The sequence below is a fragment of the Scyliorhinus canicula genome, chromosome 6 (assembly GCF_902713615.1).
Source record: "Scyliorhinus canicula chromosome 6, sScyCan1.1, whole genome shotgun sequence".
NCBI lineage: Eukaryota > Metazoa > Chordata > Chondrichthyes > Carcharhiniformes > Scyliorhinidae > Scyliorhinus > Scyliorhinus canicula.
Window position 1 is genome coordinate 197,695,529 of NC_052151.1, and position 23,195 is coordinate 197,718,723.

General features: G+C 49.2%; 1 protein-coding gene across 36 annotated transcripts in view; it reads right to left on the bottom strand.

Annotated features, from left to right (window-relative positions):
* LOC119967772 (regulating synaptic membrane exocytosis protein 1-like) overlaps positions 1-23,195 on the bottom strand; it is a 1,070,524-nt gene that overhangs the window by 288,656 nt on the left and 758,673 nt on the right. For 30 of the 36 annotated variants that reach the window (XM_038800731.1, XM_038800737.1, XM_038800741.1 and 27 more), the window contains 2 exons: positions 22,041-22,129; positions 550-628 (listed from right to left, as the gene is read on the bottom strand). The exons of 2 other annotated variants lie outside the window; for them this stretch is intronic. In XM_038800731.1, the coding sequence (XP_038656659.1) occupies positions 550-628; positions 22,041-22,129 (168 nt within the window). Of the gene's footprint in view, positions 1-549; positions 629-22,039; positions 22,130-23,195 lie in introns of those variants that run through there. 4 more of the 36 variants (XM_038800744.1, XM_038800735.1, XM_038800752.1 and 1 more) reach the window with 2 other exon arrangements.

Sequence of the window (23,195 nt, forward strand, 5' to 3'; positions counted from 1 at the left end):
TCAGATTTCATGATAAATATTTTGAATTGGACTTGTATATTGGTCAATTTGGCATTTTAAAAATAGTTTTGTTTCTACACACGATAAAATTAAGGTTTACACTGATTTGACTTCATCGCTGTGCCCTATGAGATTAATTAACATAGAACTTTGGTTTAAAATGCAAGTATCAGAACGATACTGGAAGAGGTTACGTTTGTTTATTGCTATTTTGGATTCAGTTCAAGCTCTATCTGTGATAATCTGCATTCAATATTCAAATCAGCAGAAACCAAAAGGAAGTCAACATCGGAAGGATGTAAACTTTACATTTTTAAATGTGGTTCTGATGATGAAATTCCCTCTTTATATTACCATAAACTAAAATAAACTGAGACATTTAAAAAGCGTGTATGTAATTGGATGAATATTGCTGTGGTTCATTCTGGCACGTGCCAGAAATGCCCAAATATATGTGTGTTGGAAAACACTAATCAACTAAATATATGTAACCTGAGCCTGCATAATTGTTTGACCTAAACTTTCATAGACTCTTGAATTAACCAGTACCTGTCAGCCTCTGGCGAGGCATGCTGGATGTGAATCCTGGGGCTAGTAGGCCGCTTCCTATCTATGGAATAAAACCATCGTCCACCAATGAAACAGGAAGATAATATACAAGTTAAGTAGAAAACTGGAAGCTAGGAGATGCTAGAATTGGCTTAGCGGTAGATGGCTGACCCGGTGTGTACCCCACGTGTCCAAACACATGTAGCAGGGAGATGAAACTTAATCCGATCTCAGAATGATAATGTTGCACATGTGAGAATGATCCAGAGTTGGAGAATGATGATGGCAAATCCACTTGCGCTGTTGAATATTTCTAATACAATATCCTGAACATGTTTTGTTCAAATTCATATTGTTTTAGATTCAAAGTTTCAGTCCCACAACACAGGGAGGGAAAAGATGCATTGGTCTAATGATGTTTCTCTAGTATATCTGTTGTTATCCCCTCCATATAATACGGCTTGCTTGTCTGATATACGGAAAGACCACCTATTAAACTCCTTCTATGGGTTTCAGAGACCAAGGATAAAACATGTGAACTTCCTTGTTTTTTAACACAGAACCATGCATTTTTCCATTAAAGAGACCTGTGTATTATTTTTGAAGTGTTTTACGTGTGCTACCAGTGGTAGAATTAACCTTGCACACATGTTCAGTGGCACAGGTCATACCTGAGAGCTCCCAATCTTTCAAATCAATTTGTCAGCACATGCCCAGGATTAATCTTGTTTCAGATAAATGATCTATGGCTGTGACGTTGCTGTAACCATTGCGAATCAGTTGTGTGTGATGCAGATGAAAACAATGGTGACTCAACAGGGATGAAGTGAGTTTGAAATGTGGTTATCGAAAGTTGAAATCCTTCTGAATAGAAACATTTAAATGGGGAGATAAATAACCATTAAATATTTTCTTGAACAGCAAGTTGGGTAGGCATGACTGTGCACCTGCGTTTACAGAACTGGTTCTACTTGATGCACACAGCATTTTTATATTATATATAGAAATACATGGGCCAGATTCTCCGTTTGAGAGATGCTGATGCTGGTTCTGAATGGTGGAGCTCCCCGGTCATGGTGACACAGGTCCCAGAGCCATTCAGGACATGCAAATGGCCAGTGCTCACGCCGCACAGAACTATTGCAATTCCAACGCACTCTGGCATTGGATTCATCGGGGGTCAGGATGGCACACGAGACTCTGACAAGCCGCAGCTGCATATAAGCACTCCGCTCACCACACACTCACCAGCCAAGATGATGGCTCCACGAAGAGTGGCCTCGAGGGTCGCCGATGCAGAGGAGAGGCGGGACACCCAGTTCCCTGGGGAGGGAAGAAGGCTGCCACCTGCCGATGTCAACCGGACATGGGCAGAGGTGGTAGAGGCCGTCAGCGCCATGGGCCCCACCCTGAGGACCGCCCAGCAGTGCAGAAAGAAGCTGCACAACCTCCCCAGGGTGGCCCTCCATGCCACTGGCACCACCCCCATCTCACACACCTCACCCCAGCCATCCCCCACCCCATGCAGCCGATAGGCAGCCCTGGGTCACGATGTGCAACCCCCACTCCAGTCAGTTAAGGTACCACCACTGCCTAGCTGGCACCAACCCAATCCACACTCCTATAACCCATCACCCTCCACCCACCCAGAGGGTGACCGAACCGCAGCCGCGGCAGCCACTCGCACACCAACACTGCACCCCATGGCCACACCCATACCACCGTCATGGCCAGGTGCCGCACACATACAGGCCACCAGCTGTGGGCCCCCCGTGCTGCCCCGTCCCAGTATCTCATACTGTGCATTATCTGTCCCTGCAGGAGAAGGCAGCCCACAACCGAGAGCGTGGGAAGACCAGAGGGGCCCCGTTGGACCTGCGGGCCCTCACCATCACGGAACAGAGGTCGTTCGGCTTGATTGGCAGAATGTGAGTCGTCGTTCCCCACCCCACCCCCCGAAGTCTACCCGCGATCTCACCGTTCATCCTGTCTTATGTTTTAAAGGTCACCTGGCGACGAGGCGGGTCAGCCTGTGTCCACTCGCCTCCAGCCACAATCTTGCGACTGACCAGGCGACATGCGAGACCATCCGGGGTGCCTCACCCCCCTGTCGCAGGCACCCCCTCCGTAACCCAGAACACATGTCCGGAGACGGCCCTGACCTCTCACAGAACTTACAGTGCAGAAGGAGGCCATTCAGCCTATCAAGTCTGCACCGGCCCTTGGAAAGAGCACCCTACTTAAGCCCACAGCTCCACCCTATCCCCGTAACCCCACCTCACCTTTTTTTTTTGGACACACACGGCCAATCCACCTAACCTGCACATCTTTGGACTGTGGGAGGAAACCCACGCAGACACGGGGAGAACGTGCAGACTCCATACGGACAGTGACCCATGCCAGGAATCAAACCTGGGACCCTGGAGCTGTGAAGCAACAGTGCTACCCACTATGCTATCGTACTGCCGTCGGCACCTTCCATCGTCCCAGGGACACTCGCCTTGGTTGGGTATGTTAGTGAAGAGGCTACTGTGGCATTATCTGGTGCCCACCACAGACATGCAGTGGTACATCAGGTGGAGGTAGGAACCCCCAAGGGGGTGGACCGACCCCAGGGACTAGCTGCCATCCAGATAGGTCTAGCACCCTACTTCAGCCCACGCCTCCACCCTATCCCCGTAACCCAGCAACCCCACCTAACTTTTGGACACTAAGGGGCAATTCAGCATGGCCAATCCACCTAACCTGCACATCTTTGTGCTGTGAGAGGAAACCGGAGCACCCGGAGGAAACCCACGGGGAGAACGTGCAGACTCCGCAGACAGTCACCCGAGGCTGAATTTGAACCTGGGAACATGGGGCTGTGAGGCAGCAGTGCTCATCACCGTGCCACTGTGCCGCCCACAATGCACGCGACCCTGACCAACACCGCACAGGGTGGTTTCTGCGGTGGAGGTCTTCAGTGTGAAGGTATCGGCCATACGACAAGATGGCCAATTCCTGGGGCACACTGTGTGGGCGGTGGCTGAGGCGTAGGACAGGGTGGCCATGTCACAGGCAGCCGTTTACCAGGGCCAAATAGACATTACTGCGGGGACTCCAGAGCTTGGCCCAACCACAACGGGCCACGGTTCTCGGCATTCAGAGCATTGGCCTGGTGCTGGATTACCTCAGCTAGTCCCAGATGGATGTGGCATGGTCCTAAATGGCAATGTGGCAAGCTTGCTGAGTGACGTGGCCCAATCCCAGAAGGACATGGCCCCGTCTCTGTGCTCGATGGCCATGGTTGAGACGAGAGGGGGCTTCCAGGACTGGCAGCGCCAGGTGACAAGAGCCCCTGAAGCTTGTGCCCCTGTCACAAGGAGTAGGGCCATCGGGCACCCCGAGGGAGGAGGATGAGGCTCGTGCCAGTGATACCCCCCAATTGTGGTGCCGGAACACCGCTCTGAAACCACCCTGCCCCGAACCTGTCTCTGAAACATCTGATGAGCAACGGGCACCATGGAAGGTGAGGCATAGTCACTCCAGAGGCAAAGGGGACCCAGGCTGCCTCCACAGCTGATGTACCACCGGGGGAACATCTAGAAGGAGAATTAGATGAGAAAGGTAGGCACTAGTTAGGTTGGCATGGGTGCAGCACATAGGATGGCGTTAGGGGCGAGGATACAGTTACTGTACATAACACCGTCACAAATAAATACCTGGGTCGAAATTCTCTGACCCGCCCGGGGCCGCCAAAAATCCCGCCCCCACCATGTCCAGAATTCTCCCACCCGCAAAAAGTCGGAGTGCCACCAATCCCGCCGCCCGCCTCGGAGAATGGCGGGGGCCGGCGGGAGGCTACGGGTTTCTGTGCTGCCGTTATTCTCCTGCCCGAATGGGCCGAAGTCCCGCCGCTGAGAGGCCTCTCCCGCCGCCGTGGTTTGAACCACCCTGTGCCGGCGGGATCGGCGGCGCGAGCGGGCCCCCGGGGTCCTGGGGGGAGGGGCGCAGGGCGATCGGACCCCGGGGGGTGCCCCCACGGTGGCCAGGCCCGCGATTGGGGCCCACCAATCTGCGGGCGGGCCAGTGCCGGGGGGGCACTCTATTTCTTCCGCCGCCGCCACGGCCTCCACCATGGCGGAGGCGGAAGAGAATCCCCCAGCGTGCATGTGCCGGTGGTGATGTCAGCGGCAGCTGACGCACCGGCGCATGCGCCAACCGGCGAAGGCCTTTCGGCCAGCCCTGCCACCGGGCGGCAAAGGCCGTTGTTGCCGGTTTTGGCGCCAGTCGGTGTGGTGCCAATTGCTCCGGCGCGGGCCTAGCCCCTCAATGTGAGGGCTTGGCCCCTTCCGCACCTTTCCGGAGGCCCGACGCCAGAAGGTTGGCGCCACTCCGCTACGCCGGGACCCCTGCCCTGCCGGGTCGGGGAGAATTCCGCCCCTGTTCACCAACATACCGAACTGCCTCAGTTCTCTATCCAAAGAGTGGGAGAAATGGGCTGGGCTCGGTGCTGAGGGCGTGGTGGGAGACCGATGGTGTGGCGTGCGGGTGTTGCCGGAAAGCAAGGATGCACCCAGTGGCTGCACACAGAGGCGGCATGGGCCTGGGCCTGAGATGGGAGGGGGTGGTGCTGTGCAGTAGGGCCTATCCGGTGAGCGACTGATCACCCCTCCAGCCTGCCCAACCTCAGACCCCAACCCCACCTTAAAAGGTCTTGTGGGTCCATGTGATGGAATGGCGAGCATTCATGCAGAGGATGACAGAGGCAGACAGTGGTATGTGACATTGGGGTGGGAGTCAGACTTTGTCAGGCGATGCAGAGCACCAGAACCCAGTTATCATCATCATCCTCGACTCCATGGACCGGACCTGCTGATACCGCCAATCCAGGGCCAACACCCTGTGGTGCAGCTGGTTGGGAGCTTGGATAGAGGTTGGGGTGCTGGGTGGGGGGTGATTTAGAGGAAGGGGGAAGTGGGGGGGAAGGAGTGGAAGTTGAGCTGCCACTCATAGGGCCATTCACCAGACCCCATATTCGGCAAACCTGGAGACGATCAGGTTGTCCTGTGCACGGCACCTCTGGTGCGGTCTCCTGTGCCTGGGCAGGCCCTGTGTCCTGCTCATCTGGTCCCTCCTCCGCATCCTCCTTGCAGGCGAGGCTTGTCGTTCCTCTGCCTCCAGCATGTTGTCCCTCTGCTGTGCGATGTTGTGTTGGCCATGCCACGATGCAGGAGACCATCGTATTAGAGGGCTCTCCCAGAGTGGTGCAGGTACCTGATTGCATATTCATCACGCTGATGGACTGCTCAATAATGCCTCTCGTCACTGCATGGGTATTATTACAGTGGCTCCCTATGTCAGTCTGGGGCTTTTAGATAGGAGTCATCAGCCATGATCACAGCAGACGAAGCACCCAAGCGGCAACCCCTCACCCGGTGACCACCTCATAGGTGGTGGGAGCTGTCGACGGTGCCAAGACAAAGGCAATATTGAAGCTGCCTGGATAGTGGGCGCAGACCTGCACAATATACATCTGGTGGTCACCCCCCCAGTTGCACATTCTGACAGTGGTATTCCTTCCTATTGATGAGGGGAACTCCCTCATGCACCGGTGCTCGTAGGGGGATATGTGTCATGTCGATCACCCACTGGACCTGGAGCATACCAGTGATTGTGGCGAATCTCACTGCCTGAGCAACCTGTTGGCTGGAAGGTGATATACTGTCCTGTCTGGAAATTTAGAGCATCCGTTACGGCACGGATGCTCCTGTGCATGGAGGTCTGGGAGATCACAGACAGGTCCCCGCTTGGCGTCTGGAAGAACCGCATGGCATAAACATTCAGGGCGACCGTCACCGTGACAGCCAGCAGGAGCGGGTGTCTCCCCTATATTCCTACGGTTATGGTACCAGGTGTGCCAATATTGGCAGAGGTGTCACCAGTCTCCCTGTTCAGCCGCAGTTGGCTCAGACGGGTAGGTTCTCGAACGACAGGCGCTGCTGGTATATACAAAGCCTGATGTGGCGTCTCCTTCCTACTCCTCCTCTGCCTGCTGGGCGGCCAGCTTTCCATCATCACCGGCTGGCCCCTACTCCTCTGGGGCAAGCTTCTGTTCTGCAGGGCCTTCCCCGAGCAGCTCCTGCAGCCTCAGTGCTTCCTCCAGGGCTGTGTCGGCCAGGCTTCCATATCTGGCTGAATACAAAAATCCATTTTCTGAAGGGGATAAACGGCAGACATGTTAACATGGTGAGTAGTCCCTGTGCCCACATAGCTGCACGGTGACTCTGGCCTACACGGCAGCCCCTGCCCCTGAATGTCCTCCTCCTGATCCTCGCCCCATGCCCGACCATTCCCACTTGCCTTCCGCACCACGTCCCTGGCCCCACACGGTGCCCGTCACCGGGGATGGGGCAGAGGGGGCACCCAGCCCCGCCATCAGTTCCTGCCAGTCATACGCTCTGCGGCCGCTGACCTGCGTCTCCTGTGGGGTCTCCAATGGTTGCCCTCCTTGGGTGGGCTGCGTAATACCTGCCAGCAGGGTGGCACCTGGCTTTGGGGCCACACCATGTGCCACCAACTGCTGCCATGCGTAGTGGTATTTGTGCAGGTAGGGCCCACGGATGGGGCTGGGCGTGGGGCATGGGCACCTGTTGGGACCATAGCTGTAGTGTGCCATGGGTCGTGTGTGCGACGCATGGGTCATACCGACCCGTCCAGGGGCAGGGTGGATGGGGGCAGGGGCGCAGTGGGCAGGTGGAGCTTGGTGACTGCGGTGTAGGCTAGCTGGTAGTGTCACTAGTGGGGCATCTGCCCTCTCGAAGGCCAGCTTGCCAGGGTGGGTGGCGGGGCAGTGGTGCTTGCGTCGGGTGTTCGGACTGTGCTCTGCTCTTCCCCTGCTCCCACTGCAGTGGGGCAGCGCTTCGGGTGGGTGCACTGAGGGCTGCCAACACCTGGTGGGCCACCAGCTGCACTGGGTCGAGGCACCCATATGGCTGGTGGTACTCTGCGCAGTTAGGGGTCACAGTGGGCAGTCAGTGGAGTGCGCAGCCAGATGGCTGCCCTGCAGTTGTGGCAATGGCAATCCGTACCTGCACTCCCCGGTCCTATGGGAACAACCCAAACCCACAGCCCACCTCCTGGTCATCTCCCGCTACTGACCCGGCCCTGGCAGACACGCCCCAGGCAGCAACACAACTCTTGTGATATGCAGAGAGATCTGGGTGTACATGTCCACAGATCGCAAAGCGACATCGCAGGTGGAGACGGTGGTGAAGGCAGCTTACGGCATGTTAGCCTTCGTCGCTCAGGGTATTGAGTATAGAACTGGGATAGTCATGCTGCAGAACCTCAGTTAGGGCACATTTTGAATAAAGCGTACAATTCTGGTTGCCACACTCCCAGAATAATTTGGAGATGGTGCAGAAGAGGTTTATCAGGGCGTTGCCTGGTCTGGAGGACATTAGCTATGAGGAGAGGTTGGATCAACTAGAATTGTTTTCACTGGAATGATGGAGGTTTAGGGTCGACCTGATAGAAGTCTACAAGATTATGAGAGGCATGGACAGAGTGGATAGTCAGAGCATTTTCCCAGGGTGGAAAAATCAATTACCGGGGGCATAGGCTTAAGGTGAAGGGGGAAAATTTAGAGGAGATCTGCAAGGCAGGTGTTTTACACAGAGGGTGGCGAGTGCCTAGAAGGTGCTGCTGGGAGAGATAGTAGAAGCAGATACAATAGCTATGTTTAAGAGGCATCTTGATGTATACATGAATCAGATGGGAATAGAGGGATACGAATCCCAGAAGTACAGAAGGTTTTAGTTCAGATGGGGGCAGCAGGGTAGCATGGTGGTTAGCATAAATGCTTCACAGCTCCAGGGTCCCAGGTTCGATTCCCGGCTGGGTCACTGTCTGTGTGGAGTCTGCACGTCCTCCCCCTGTGTGCGTGGGTTTCCTCCGGGTGCTCCGGTTTCCTCCCACAGTCCAAAGATGTGCGGGTTAGGTGGATTGGCCATGCTAAATTGCCCGTAGTGTGCTAATAAAAGTAAGGTTAAAGGGGGAGTTGTTGGGTTACGGGTATAGGGTGGATACGTGGGTTTGAGTAGGGTGATCATGGCTCGGCACAACATTGAGGGCCGAAGGGCCTGTTCTGTGCTGTACTGTTCTATGGCACAGGATTGGAGGGCCTGTTCCTGTGCTGTACTATTCTTTATCTTTGTGACCTGCTGTTGTGCCTTTGGAAACTTCTCTTACCTCCTCTCGCTCCCTCAGGAGCCATGGCACCTGGTCCCCCTTTTTTTTTTTATAAATTTAGATTACCCAATTATTTTTTCTATTAAGGGGCAATTTAGCGTGGCCAATCCACCTACTCTGCACATTTTTGGGTTGTGGGGGCGAAACCCACGCAGACACGGGGAGAATGTGCAAACTCCACACGGACAGTGACCCAGAACCGGGATCGAACCTGGGACCTCAGCGCCGTGAGGCGGTTGTGCTAAACACTAGGCCACCGTGCTGCCTTTGGTCCCCCTTTTTAAATGTAAGTGAGCCGCGATGGCGCTACTTTCGCCTGGCAGAGGCAGAGCATCGTGGGAGGCCGGAGAATACACGGTTGGGCCTGTTAATAAGATGTGAAGGAGTGTTTCTGTATGATTTGCATGCCCATGCCGGCGTGGGGTGTGTCATGCACCCACACCACCACCGAGGCACTGGAGCATGGCACTCAGTTGGGTGTCTGATGCCGAGCTCGGTTTTCAGCCGATGCCAGATTCTCCACCCGATCGCGGCATCGCTGGACGGAGAATCCCACCCATATATTTTTACCAACTGTGCTGATGGATTAGCTCGGGTTATAAGTTTTCGGGACATGCAGAATCGCTGCGAAGCTGTTTTTGCTGCTAAAATCCCTACCCACAGCAGCTGGTGGAATTGGAGTTCAATTCATACGTCTGAAATATAGAGCTAGTCAACAACATTGATTCTCATATAATCTATCTGGTGCACTGCTATCCCTTTCAAGAGGGAAATCTGCCATCCTGACCTGGTCTGGTCTACATGTGACTCCAGGCCAAGTGCAATGAGGACGACTCTTAACCGTCCCACTGAAATGGGACTGAAGTGGGGGCCTCACGGTAGCATGGTGGTTAGCATCAATGCTTCACAGCTCCAGGGTCCCAGGTTCGATTCCCGGCTGGGTCACTGTCTGTGTGGAGTCTGCACGTCCTCCCCGTGTGCGCGTGGGTTTCCTCCGGGTGCTCCGGTTTCCTCCCACAGTCCAAAGATGTGCGGGTTAGGTGGATTGGCCATGCTAAATTGCCCGTAGTGTAAGGTTAATGGGGGGATTGTTGGGTTACGGGTATACGGGTTACGTGGGTTTAAGTGGGGTGATCATTGTTCGGCACAACATCGAGGGCCGAAGGGCCTGTTCTGTGCTGTACTGTTCTATGTTCTAAGACACGCAGTTCAGTGGCAATTCGGGATGGGCAACAAACGCTGGCCTTCCCAATAAAGCCCATAAAAGAATAAAAAGCAAATCAAAGCAAAATTAATTATAGGAATGCTGGGTGGGATTTTCCTCCCTGCCACACCACGCCGACCCGCCAGCGGGATTCACCGTTACACCGGCCTGTCAATGGAGTTTCCCATTGTGGGGCAACCCCACGCCGTCGGGAAACCCCCGGGCTGCCGGCAAAACGGAGCATCCCGCCGGCGGAGAATCCAGCCCGCTGTTTTTAAAATAAAAGTCTGCACGTTTTTCTCCCTTCCTGCTCTTGCTTTGTGTCAAAAGCTCCTCTGCTATAGAACAGTACAGCACAGAACAGGCCCTTCGACCCTCGATGTTGTGCCGAGCAATGATCACCCTACTCAAACCCACGTATCCACCAGATACCCGTAACAACAACCCCCCCCTTAACCTTACTTTTTAGGACACTACGGGCAATTTAGCATAGCCAATCCACCTAACCCGCACATCTTTGGACTGTGGGAGGAAACCGGAGAACCCGGAGGAAACCCACGCACACAGGGGGAGGACGTGCAGACTCCACACATCAGTATGATGTGTGGTGCAGCGTGACTTGTAGCAGGTCGATTTAAAACCCCATCTTCTTCTAACATCTTGTGCTGCCAGCTGTGAGGCAAACAGAAGCTGGAACTGCCTCTGGTTCCATTCAAAAATTCCAGAAGGTATAACATTTTCTTTCTTGCAGGGGGTTTTCTCTCAGCACCCTCTCAGGTATCAAGGGAGATTGATTCCTTGCTGGGGAACAATTCCTTGGGTGTCAATCATTGTTCACAACCTCACATAAATATGGTCCATCATGATATGTAGATATGAATGTCAACAGCTATTCAAATACATGGGCATTGCAGTTGAACTTGTCCTGGTTCTCTCCTGCAACACACACGCATAACACCTTTGCACACGCACACACCTTTGCACACGCACACACCTTTGCACACGCACACACCTTTGCACACGCAAACCTTCACCATGCGTGCACACACCTTCATTAACGTGCACACACACAAACTTTCACTCACATGCACACACATACACAAACCTTCATTCACACTCGTGTACACACACAAACCTTCACACACACTTTCACAAACACACACATTCACAGGACACACACACACTCACAGGCACACACACAAATGCACACACATACACATCTTCACACATAGACAAACCTTCACTCACAGACACCTTCACACGCACACATATGCCCACACCTTCACACAAAAACATATTCACACATATGCCCACACCTTCACACAAAAACATATTCACACATACGCACACACCTTCACATGCAAACACATGCACGCACACACCTTCACATACAAACACATGCACCTTCACATGCGCACACACTCAAACATCCTTTTGCATGTACACACACGGTCCTTCACATAAATACACAAATTGCTTCACACACACACCACTTCACACACACACAAACACTTACACACAGACAAGCTCACATACATTCACACACACACATACATTCAGACACACAGATACATTCACAGACACACACATATATTCACAGACTCACACACATGCATTCACAGACACACACACATACATTCACAGACACACATAGAATCACAGACTCACACACATACATTCACAGACTCACACACATACATTCACAGACTCACACACACATACAGTCACAGACACACACACACACATAGTCACAGACACACACGCACATCCAGTCACAGACACACACACATACATTCCCACACATACATTCACAGACTCACACACACATACATTCACAGACACACACACACATACAGTCACAGGCACACACACACACATAGTCACAGACACACACATACATTCACAGACACACACACATAGTCAGACACACACACATACATTCACACACACACACACATATATTCAGACACACACACACATACATTCACAGACACACACACATAGTCACAGACACACACACACATACAGTCACAGACACAGTCACACACACACACATACATTCAGACACACACACATACATTCACAGACACACACACACATACAGTCACAGACACACACACACATACAGTCACAGACACACATACATTCAGACACACACAGTCACAGACACAGACACACATACATTCAGACACAGCCACACATACATTCAGACACACACACACACATACATTCACAGACACACACACACATACAGTCACAGACACACATACATTCAGACACACACACACATACATTCACAGACACACACACATACATTCACAGACACACACACAGTCACAGACACACACATACATAGTCACAGACACACACATACATAGTCACAGACACACACACACATACATACATTCACAGACACACACACACATACATTCACAGACACACATCGGGCACCACAGTGGTTAGCAATGCTGTCTCATGGCGCAGGGACCCGGGTTCAATTCTGGCCTTGGGTGGAGTGGAGTCTGTGGAGTTTGTATCTTCTCCCGTGTCTACCCATGTCCTCTGGTTTCCCCCCACAGTCCAAAGATTTGCAAGTTAAGTGGATTTGCAATGATAAAATTGCCCTTTAAGTGTACAAAAAAAAAGGTTAATTGGGGATAGAGTGGGGGTTGGGGATAGAGTGGGGTTGTCGGCATAAGTAGTAGTGTGCTCCTTTGGAGGATCAGTGCAGACTTGGGAGGCTGAATGGCCTTCTTCTGCACGACAGGGACTCTAGTGGGGCAGCACGGCGGTGCAGTGGTTAGCACTGCTGGCTCACGGCGCCGAGGTCCCAGGTTCGATCCCGGCTCTAGGTCACTGTCTGTGTGGAGTTTGCTCATTCTTCCCCACAAGCCAAAGATGTGCAGGCTAGGTGGATTGGCCATGCTAAATTGCCCCGAAATTGGAAAAAATGAATTGGGTACTCTAAATTTATAAAAAAAACCTATAGGGATTCTATGATGAAATCCCACCACAGAAACTGGAGGAATTTAAATTCAATTCATAATCTGGGATAGAAAGCTCGTTTCAGTCATGGTCAACATGAATAGATTGTCATCAAAACCGATCTGGTTCTGTCAGCCTTACCTGGTCTAGCTTATATACAAGTCCAAACCCACGGCAATTTGGTTGGCTCTTAACTGCCCTCTGAAATGGTGTGGCAAGCCACTCCATTCAAGGGCAATTAGGGATGGGCAACAAATGCTGGGCCAGCCAGCTACACCCACATATCATGGAAGAAGAAGAAAGAGTTGAAAGGCTCAGATAGTTTGAAAGCAGTCAAGCTGGCTCTCCATGTCTACTTTCTTTGTGACACTTTGTGTTTGCTTATTCCTACCACCAGATTCTGTCTTTAATTTTCAAATGCAAGTATTATTGTTATTCCTTCAAACAAACTTTGCCTAAAGTACCTGTCTATCTGTATTGGAAGTATGCAAGTGTGATTGTTCATTGGGTGAATGGGTCAGTGGAAATTTAGTCTTGTGCACAATGATCACTGGGTAAGACTATAAATATTAAAGGAGTCTATGGATTAATCAATCGAAAGGTTTCAGAAAGCTTGCTAAAGTCGAGGCCCTGGATGGTCAGGCTGGTAACAGCAAAAGGCCCCCAAAACACTGGCTGACCCAAAGTGACAGCTGTCAGAGAATGCAGCCAGGGAACAAGGAAAGCATTCAGAAGAGAATTACTAGCTTGACATCCAGTTGTTCTTTTCAGTGGATAGATTGTGTCTCAACAGATCACCATCACATGTTACAAAACCATTCCCTAGCTGGGGCATTGTTCCAGTTGGCTGTTTACCGCTGAGCAATACAAGAAAACATCACAGCCCTGTCACCGGTGTAAAGCGTAATAAAAGTGATCAATTGAAAGCAGCTAAGAGTGAGGGAGGAAGAAGCTGCCAGGGTGCCTGTAGCTTGGTCAGTGCTCAGAAAGTTCTGGATGGCTTCCATGCATTTCACCTGTTCAGACTAAAGCCAAATGTTGCCTTTCAAAGGAAATCACACATCTCCACACAAGCTCATTGCTTCGGAATTGCTCTGTTCAAGGATCAAGCACAGCCGACGAAGAATAAAAACTCCACAGAACGTTGGAGGAAGAGAAGCCTTTACTATGGTGACAGATGGTAATTAGTGAGTTCATAGGAACTGACTTATGTTTTTAATGTATATCTTGTTTATCTGTGGAATTCTTCTCCTGTACTAGGAGATTGGAGTTTATTCTTTCTGGAATAGATCACTCTACTTAGATGTTTGTCACACAGTAAATACCCATTTTAATTTATATTTGCTAATTATATCTGTAAATTATGTGGGATTACTGAGTTACGAGGATGGGGTGGAGGCGTGGGCTTAAGTAGGTGCTCTTTCCAAGGGCCGGCGCAGACTCGATGGGCTGAAAGGCCTCCTTCTGCACTGCAAATTCTATGATTCTATGATCTCCTTGTCTTTTGGGTTGTTGGGCACAGGATGTTACCAATCTTCCAGTGCATCAGCCAAGGGGCTGTTCTTGCAATGGCAATGAGTGTCAGCAATCTGTTTGACAATCTGGCAGTGGAGTCCGATGCTGCTCAGTGTAATGGGTCGCAACTTTTTAATTCTTCCACTAACCCTTTCATGTTGTAAATTGGAGTTGCTGGAGTCTGCCCTGAGCCAGATCTACCTTAAAACGTAAGGAATCACCCTATGTAGGATCATTGATTATTTTATTTGTGACCTATCTGGTCTTAATGGTATCATGATGCAAAGCACAGATATACAATACATGTGTGTGCCACCATGTAGGAATTTAGTGGATTAAACCTTGATCCATGATCTGAAAATTAGACACAGCACTGGCACCATTGAGAAAAGCTGAATAAGAGATTGCTCCCATGATTAGTTCTGTTATAAGGCAGCAGAGAAGAGATGCTAAAAATCATAATGACATTCTACTGAGTTTTAATCGTAGTGGTACTGTTTTTTCAACATTTTCTGTTACCTTATTGAAATGTGCTATCACCTTGGGACCCGAGTGACTTTTGTACAATTTAAAAGAACATCCAAATTGGTGTATGCAGTACAGTCACTCTTCCCTTTGTTTGTGTGGACACAGTTAAATCCATCTGCTAGTGTGGTGCAAATAAAAATCAATACTAATAATTCCCCACACACGTGTCTTCAAACTATAAATTCCACACCATGAGCGCAAATATACAGTGACCAGATATTTCCGGGTTTCGAGACTGAAGTCTCAGCCATTTGAAGAATTCTGAGGGAGCAAGATGGAATTATTGAACGTTGAGAACTTTTGGGAGGAGTTGGCAGCCAAATGTTAAGATTTAAAATTACACAAATCTAGATCCAATTTTGATCGAGGTGTGATGGGAAAAAATGCTTAAACTGCTGGAACCATCAAGATGATGGGTGATAAGAGCAGGAAACTATTGTGCGTTTTGGGAACTGAGCACCATCATTAAACTCTTCGAGGATGCATAACAAAGGCTTGTAATCACCCCCTGCCTTAGAACATAATGCCAAGAGCAGCACTGTAATATCCGCATTGTGTTAGAATACAAACCTACTCACACCTTGAGGCTGAGCTTTAGCTTTGTCGTGGGCATTTGGGGAAGTGGAGTTGTATCTCTTTACGGATCTCGAACTCACCCCTCGGGGGAAACAGTCACTGACCTGTTGAGGGGGGGGGGGGATTTTGACTGGGGTGCCCAGTTAGTTGTCATGGAAACAGGTTCTCTGTCCAATTAGTGGTGGGTGAGATCTGGAAGCAAGGTGAATCAGACACCTTCATCAAGGAAAATCAGTTAAAGCCAGTTAGGAATACCAACTGGTCTGACTGAAAATAACAGGTCACAACGGGTTTTAACTAACTGTAACTGGAATAGCTGGAAATTATAACTGGAAGCCAATCCCTGCTTGTCCCCCTGGCAGGGTCATTGGTATCTTAGTGGAACCAGTTGACATGTTTACTGGTTTAACTCAATCCAACTGGAACGCATCCCCGGTTCACTTCAACTTTAACCTTACTGAATGCAGTTTACTTCTGCTGGAACAAGTTTCAGCACAGGGTTCGATACAGAGTAAACCTCCCTCTACACTGGCCCCATCAAACACTCCCAGGACAGGTACAGCACGGGGTTAGATACAGAGTAAAGCTCCCGCTACACTGTCCCCATCAAACACTCCCAGGACAGGTACAGCACGGGGTTAGATACGGAGTAAAGCTCCCTCTACACTGTCTCCATCAAACACTCCCAGGACAGGTACAGCATGGGGTTAGATACAGAGTAAAGCTCCCGCTACACTGTCCCCATCAAACACTCCCAGGACAGGTACAGCACGGGGTTAGATACGGAGTAAAGCTCCCTCTACACTGTCCCCATCAAACACTCCCAGGACAGGTACAGCACGTGGTTAGATACGGAGTAAAGCTCCCTCTACACTGTCCCCATCAAACACTCCCAGGACAGGTACAGCACGTGGTTAGATACAGAGTAAAGCTCCCTCTACACTGTCCCCATCAAACATTCCCAGGACAGATACAGCACAGGGTTAGATACAGAATAAAGCTCTCTCTACACTGTCCCCATCAAAAACTCCCAGGACAGGTACAGCACGGGGTTAGATACAGAGTAAAGCTCCGTCTACATTGTCCCCATCAAACACTCCCAGGACAGGTACAGCACAGGGTTAGATACAGAGTAAAGCTCCCTCTACACTGTCCCCATCAAACACTCTCAGGACAGGTACAGCACGGGGTTAGATACAGAGTAAAGCTCCCTCCACACTGTCCCCATCAAACACTCCCAGGACAGGTGCAGCACAGGGTTAGATACAGAGTATAGCTCCTTCTACACTGTCCCCATAAAACACTCCCAGGACAGGTACAGCACGGGGTTAGATACAGAGTAAAGCTCCATCTACACTGTCCCCATCAGACACTCCCTGGACAGGTACAGCACATGGTTAGATACAGAGTAAAGCTCCCTCTGCACTGTCCCCATCAGACACTCCCAGGACAGGTACAGCACGGGGTTAGATACGGAGTAAAGCTCCCTCTACGCTGTCCCCATCAAACACTCCCAGGACAGGTACAGCACGGGGTTAGATACAGAGTAAAGCTCCCTCCACACTGTCCCCATCAAACACTCCCAGGACAGGTGCAGCACAGGGTTAGATACAGAGTATAGCTCCTTCTACACCGTCCCCATAAAACACTCCCAGGACAGGTACAGCACAGGGTTAGATACAGAGTAAAGCTCCCTCTACACTGTCCCCATCAAACATTCCCAGGACAGATACAGCACAGGGTTAGATACAGAATAAAGCTCTCTCTACACTGTCCCCATCAAAAACTCCCAGGACAGGTACAGTACGGGGTTAGATACAGAGTAAAGCTCCCTCTACATTGTCCCCATCAAACACTCCCAGGACAGGTACAGCACAGGGTTAGATACAGAGTAAAGCTCCCTCTACACTGTCCCCATCAAACACTCTCAGGACAGGTACAGCACAGGGTTAGATACAGAGTAAAACTCCCTCTACGCTGTCCCCATAAAACACTCCCAGGACAGGTACAGCACGGGGTTAGATACAGAGTAAAGCTCCCTCCACACTGTCCCCATCAAACACTCCCAGGACAGGTGCAGCACAGGGTTAGATACAGAGTATAGCTCCTTCTACACCGTCCCCATAAAACACTCCCAGGACAGGTACAGCACGGGGTTAGATACAGAGTAAAGCTCCATCTACACTGTCCCCATCAGACACTCCCTGGACAGGTACAGCACATGGTTAGATACAGAGTAAAGCTCCCTCTGCACTGTTCCCATCAGACACTCCCAGGACAGGTACAGCACAGGGTTAGATACAGAGTAAAGCTCCCTCTACACTGTCCCCATCAGACACTCCCAGGACAGGTACAGCACGGGGTTAGATACAGAGTAAAGCTCCCTCTACACTGTCCCCATCAAACACTCCCAGGACAGGTACAGCACAGGGTTAGATACAGAGTAAAGTTCCATCTACACTGTCCCCATCAGACACTCCCAGGACAGGTACAGCACGGGGTTAGATACAGAGTAAAGCTCCATCTACACTGTCCCCATCAAACACTCCCAGGACAGGTACAGCACGGGGCTAGATACAGAGTAAAGCTCCATCTACACTGTCCCCATCAAACACTCCCAGGACGGGTACAGCACGGGGTTAGATACAGAGTAAAGGCGCAATTTAACAAGCAGATAGTGGGGTGTTTCTCGGCACCTGCAGTGCCAGGAACGGCCCTGTTATCTAACATGTTGTTTTGTTGGGAATGCCCTGCCGAGCTGCACTTACATAATTCCTGCTCCGACGAACTGAGCTCGTCAGTGCAGGTAAATGACTCTCATGTCGGGGCGCCACCGATCTTTTGACCATCTTGCCCCTGGATTCAGGCTGTCCTAACTTATTTTACACAAAACATTCCCAGGAATCAGGGAACATCAGACATTGGATCATCAAAAAAAGTTGGAATCAAAATCAAGGTGAAATGACAGTGTCCAAATCTCATCAATGAATGAACCCCAAAAATCATCTCAACTAGCAAACATTCCCTCAGCTAAAATAAATGTGACAAGCGAAACAAACTGAAGTTTCTGCTTCATCTTCAGCATTAATGAAGATTCTTGAGAAGTATTATAATCCTCATGAAGACCAAGGGGATTGCGGATTGATCTCCACGTGGGCTTAGTGGAATATGAGTTTCGGTGTTGAGCGTGTGGCCACCTGCCCAATAGCTCACCAGCGGGAATTAAATATCGACCCCGACCTGGAACAGCAGATCCCTATAGTCTGGGGCCGGGACATTTGTTTTGTAAGCTGCAGCCGTGGCTTAATTTATGTTTGGAAATAAATCTGCTTTGCCTTTAGCCTGCGTCTACTGGAATTATTACAACAATGTAAGGAGCAAAGTAATTTAATCTGTGCTGCTGAATATTGGATGGTTGTTGAAGTGATGACAGCAGTGTTTAAATAGTAGAAAATTTCACAAACAGCAGTGATACAGAAATGTTCAAATTCTTCTTCTTGCTAACTGCATAAAGGTACTTCTGACTGAACCCATTCAGTATGATTGCCAATCCTTCAGGATTCTTGTCCAGCCATAGGAATTAAACATTAATCTCTTGAACAACAAAATATTTTGAGACACTAACATTTTATGAACACTTTTGTTTGTATAAAAATGTAGCAGATCGGGCATTCTTGAATCATCCTACAGGCGAAATAAGTGCTTGTTTGCATTCCAATTGACCAGTGTTTGGACATTGTTGGAAAACTTCTTGTCTATCCTGTGATCCCTTTTTATCCCTGACCTGCTGCCTGCCTTCTGGTTTGCTGCTACAGCATTACTGCACCATTCTGATTTCTGTTAAACTACAGATTTTAGACAGAGCTGGAACACCTCGGCTCTGATGGACTGACCCAAACCATCCTTTGCGGCTCTGTGGCAGAACCGGTGATGTCAATTTTATAGAAAATGAAAATGAAAATCGCTTGTCACGAGTAGGCTTCAATGAAATTACTGTGAAAAGCCCCTAGTCGCCACATTCCGGCGCCTGTCCGGGGAGGCTGGCACGGGAAGGCGTCGGAAGGTGGCGAATGTAGAGTTGGCAAGCGGTGAATTGGTGAATGTAGAGTTCCCGGCCTTTTCCTATTGTTGCCTGGGATTGGTAGAGTGAGTCAGAAACTTACAAAAAAAGGTGGGTCATCTTTTGTTTCAGTTCTGTGAAGAAAGCCGGCTAGCAAGAAGCTTGAAAACTCTCTCTCTCTCTCTATTTCTCTCTCTCTTTGCCAGACTATTTTAAGAGGCATTCTAGCTAAAGCTGTGGAGACTTTTATGTTCAAAAGGACACAGCCAGCCATCAGAACTGGAAAGGAGATCCTTTGAATGGGAAATTGACAGCAGTTTTTCACAGGTCGGTAACCTTTTAACTCCATGTCTCAGGGGTGCAAAGAGCTCCAAAATTGAAATTTAAGGCGAGAGCATTCGTGATAAAACTGCCAGAGTTCTGCAAAGAAATCAGGCAAGTGAAAGTCTCTTAATTTCAGTTAATTGACGAGGAGAGGGAAGATCCATCTGGTGGTCGAAGAGCAGAATTACATTGCTCTGAAGATCCTGTGTATAGCACCATCTGGTGGCCGACAATCGGAATTGCACTAACCTTAACATCCGTTACCTAGCTCCCTCTGGTGGCAGAAAAATGGAACTGCGCCAACTAGAAAATCTATTTCCAGAGGCCACAACCACAGTAGAGAAGACTCACTGCAAACTTTTCGCTTTAAACCTAGTTTTTTTCAATTGTTTCCGACCCTTACCTTTGTCTGTCTTGTGTATGTCTGGGTGGAGGGTGGGAGGTGGTTTTGGGAATAGGTGAATAGACCATTGGTCTATTCGTCCTTTATAGAACATAGAACAGTACAGCACAGAACAGGCCCTTCGGCCCTCGATGTTGTGCCGAGCAATGATCACCCTACTTAAACCCACGTAACCCGTATACCCGTAACCCAACAATCCCCCCATTAACCTTACACTACAGGCAATTTAGCATGGCCAATCCACCTAACCCGCACATCTTTGGACTGTGGGAGGAAACCGGAGCACCCGGAGGAAACCCACGCACACACAGGGAGGACGTGCAGACTCCACACAGACAGTGACCCAGCCGGGAATCGAACCTGGGACCCTGGAGCTGTGAAGCATTGATGCTAACCACCATGCTACCGTGAGGCCCCTTTATATATTCATATTTTCCTCTTGTTATTAATAAACAATTTGTTAATGTTTTCCTTATAACTCTGTAACTCATTGGAGCAGTCTCGGGTTAAAGATCTTCGGAAAACACAAATTATTGGTTAATTCACTGATGTTGGGACTCCGGGGTAAGTGCGGCTGGAATTGACCGTGCACTCGCCCAGGGTGTGGTAACGCCAGTGATGGTGAAATGCCATGAGGATGGACATGTTAAGCAATCAATGGCAGGAGTGTAGTGCCAGGACAGTGCGGGATATGTGATAAAACTTCCTTGGATTACATCCAACAAGTGTTTGGAATCCTACCTGCAGTTGGGAAACAGAGCCGAATTGGATCAGTGACCTTTCAGGCCATTTCTGCATGGCTTGTGCCTCAGTTACATTGGGAGTTGAAGAGCACAGCGCCCCATGGAAACTGTCACGGAGCTTCACTGGGCCCCAGTCACCACACTTAACACTTTTTGTTGTGACAAGAAATGGCGGTGTTGAAGTTGTGAGGTTAGACAATCACCATGAGTGGTTTTGAGGTATTGAACTGCTGGACATTATACTCCCACTCTGTCCTCACCTGATGCTCAGACACAGAAACACTTCCCAGCAGAGGTTAACAGGTGCTCTCAGGGGCAGGAAATCTGACTATTTCATTCTGTTGCCTCATCTGAGGTCACCTAAGCGCAGACCAAGAATAGTGGCTGGGACTTTATCTCGCTCAGTACAATAGTGAATGTTTAACATTCCCAAGTACAGTTATATATCAAATCATTTAAAACATATCTTTGAAAATCAGTTAAATATGTTGCAGCAGAAACAGGAATGATATACTTTTTCTTTTAGGAGAACTGTCAGGGGCAATACGATGTTAGAAAAAGTTTCAAAAGAAGTTCCAATTTCCAATTCCTATTTGATTTTTAAACTCTAGTTACTGAGGTTTGATAAGCATTGTCACTGTCAACATATGAAAGGCTCTCAACGAAGCACAATCACAGAACTGGAAGAGGAAAGGAGGGTCAAAACTATTGGAATGACAAGCACTTGAATGCAAACAACGGCAAGAGGTTAAATGGTTCAGGCCGGAGGATTGGTCTAAGCAAAAAAAAAAAGGCAGAAAACATTGCAAACACTGTCACAGTGTGAACATGACACAAATCTAGGAATCCTACAAGGTCAGAATGAAAAAAGCATGGGATCATCATCACAGATGACAAGGACAATAAAGGGTTGGATATACCTGTCGCGTTCTGGTGACTGTAAACTAGTATCTGGTCTCAAACAGTTGGTGCTAGCACTCCTAGCCCTGTCAAGAGAGTGCTGGATTTCACTAATGCCAGTACATGGTATCCAATGGGAGAAGAGAAAGAGGATAGAAAAAGGAAAACAAAGAAAGAATATAATGTTAGATTGTAAATCATAAAGGCAATGCCTTTAAAAACATGAATCAGAAAACAGTTAATGATTTCAACCGTACAAAAATGCTGGAAAGTTGGCTGGATGAATGTTAAAACAATTTAATCAGAAACAAAATCATAGTACAGTTAAATATTAAATATTTGACAATTATTTATTAATGCTATACCCGGCACGATAAACTCTTTCAGGAGCACAGATAATTAGAATAAGCAGGAGTTGGTTAATGGAGTGTATGAGTGTTAACATGGTTAACGATTGACATGTTGGTGATTTCAGTCTGGGACTGGACAAGCTGCAGGGGGAATTCATCAAACGTGCCACTTTGATTTGGATGATTTTAATGTTGGAAAATGTGAAACTTTGTCCAAGCCCGATTTCAAGGCCTGCTGAGCAATAGGAAACTTTTGGAAAATTAAAGTTAGTTTGTACAATTTGTTCATCAATTGAACGATTATTGAGAGCACTGCAGAATATCAAAGATCAGGACTTAAACAGATTGACAAAATCTTCATGTTCGATGTAGCAAGGGCATTACAGGTTTTGAGCAACTTGGCTTCCCCTGGAGTATCTATTTTGTACTGTGTGGATACTGTACCGATAATTTGATTGATTTCTTTCAAGGAAAATCTTCCAGGCACAGTGGTTAATCAGTTCCCGTTTCAGCACTGTTAACATGTTTAATTTAATCCAGGCATTAGCTTCACCATAATACAGCAAAGGGTTCACAAGTTTCCGAAAATGTGCGCACAACCTGAAACCTCTTCTTTCAACTACAGTAACACAGTGGTTAGCAAAGCTGCCTCACAGCACAAGGGAGCCGGTTCAATTCCGGCATTGGGTGACTGTGTGGAGTTTGCACGTTCTCCCCATGTGTGTGTGGGTTCAGGCAGATTGGCCATGCTAAATTGCCCCTTAGTATCCAAAAATGTGCAGGTTAGGTTGTGACATTATGGAAGGTGAGGCGAGTGAACAGTGAA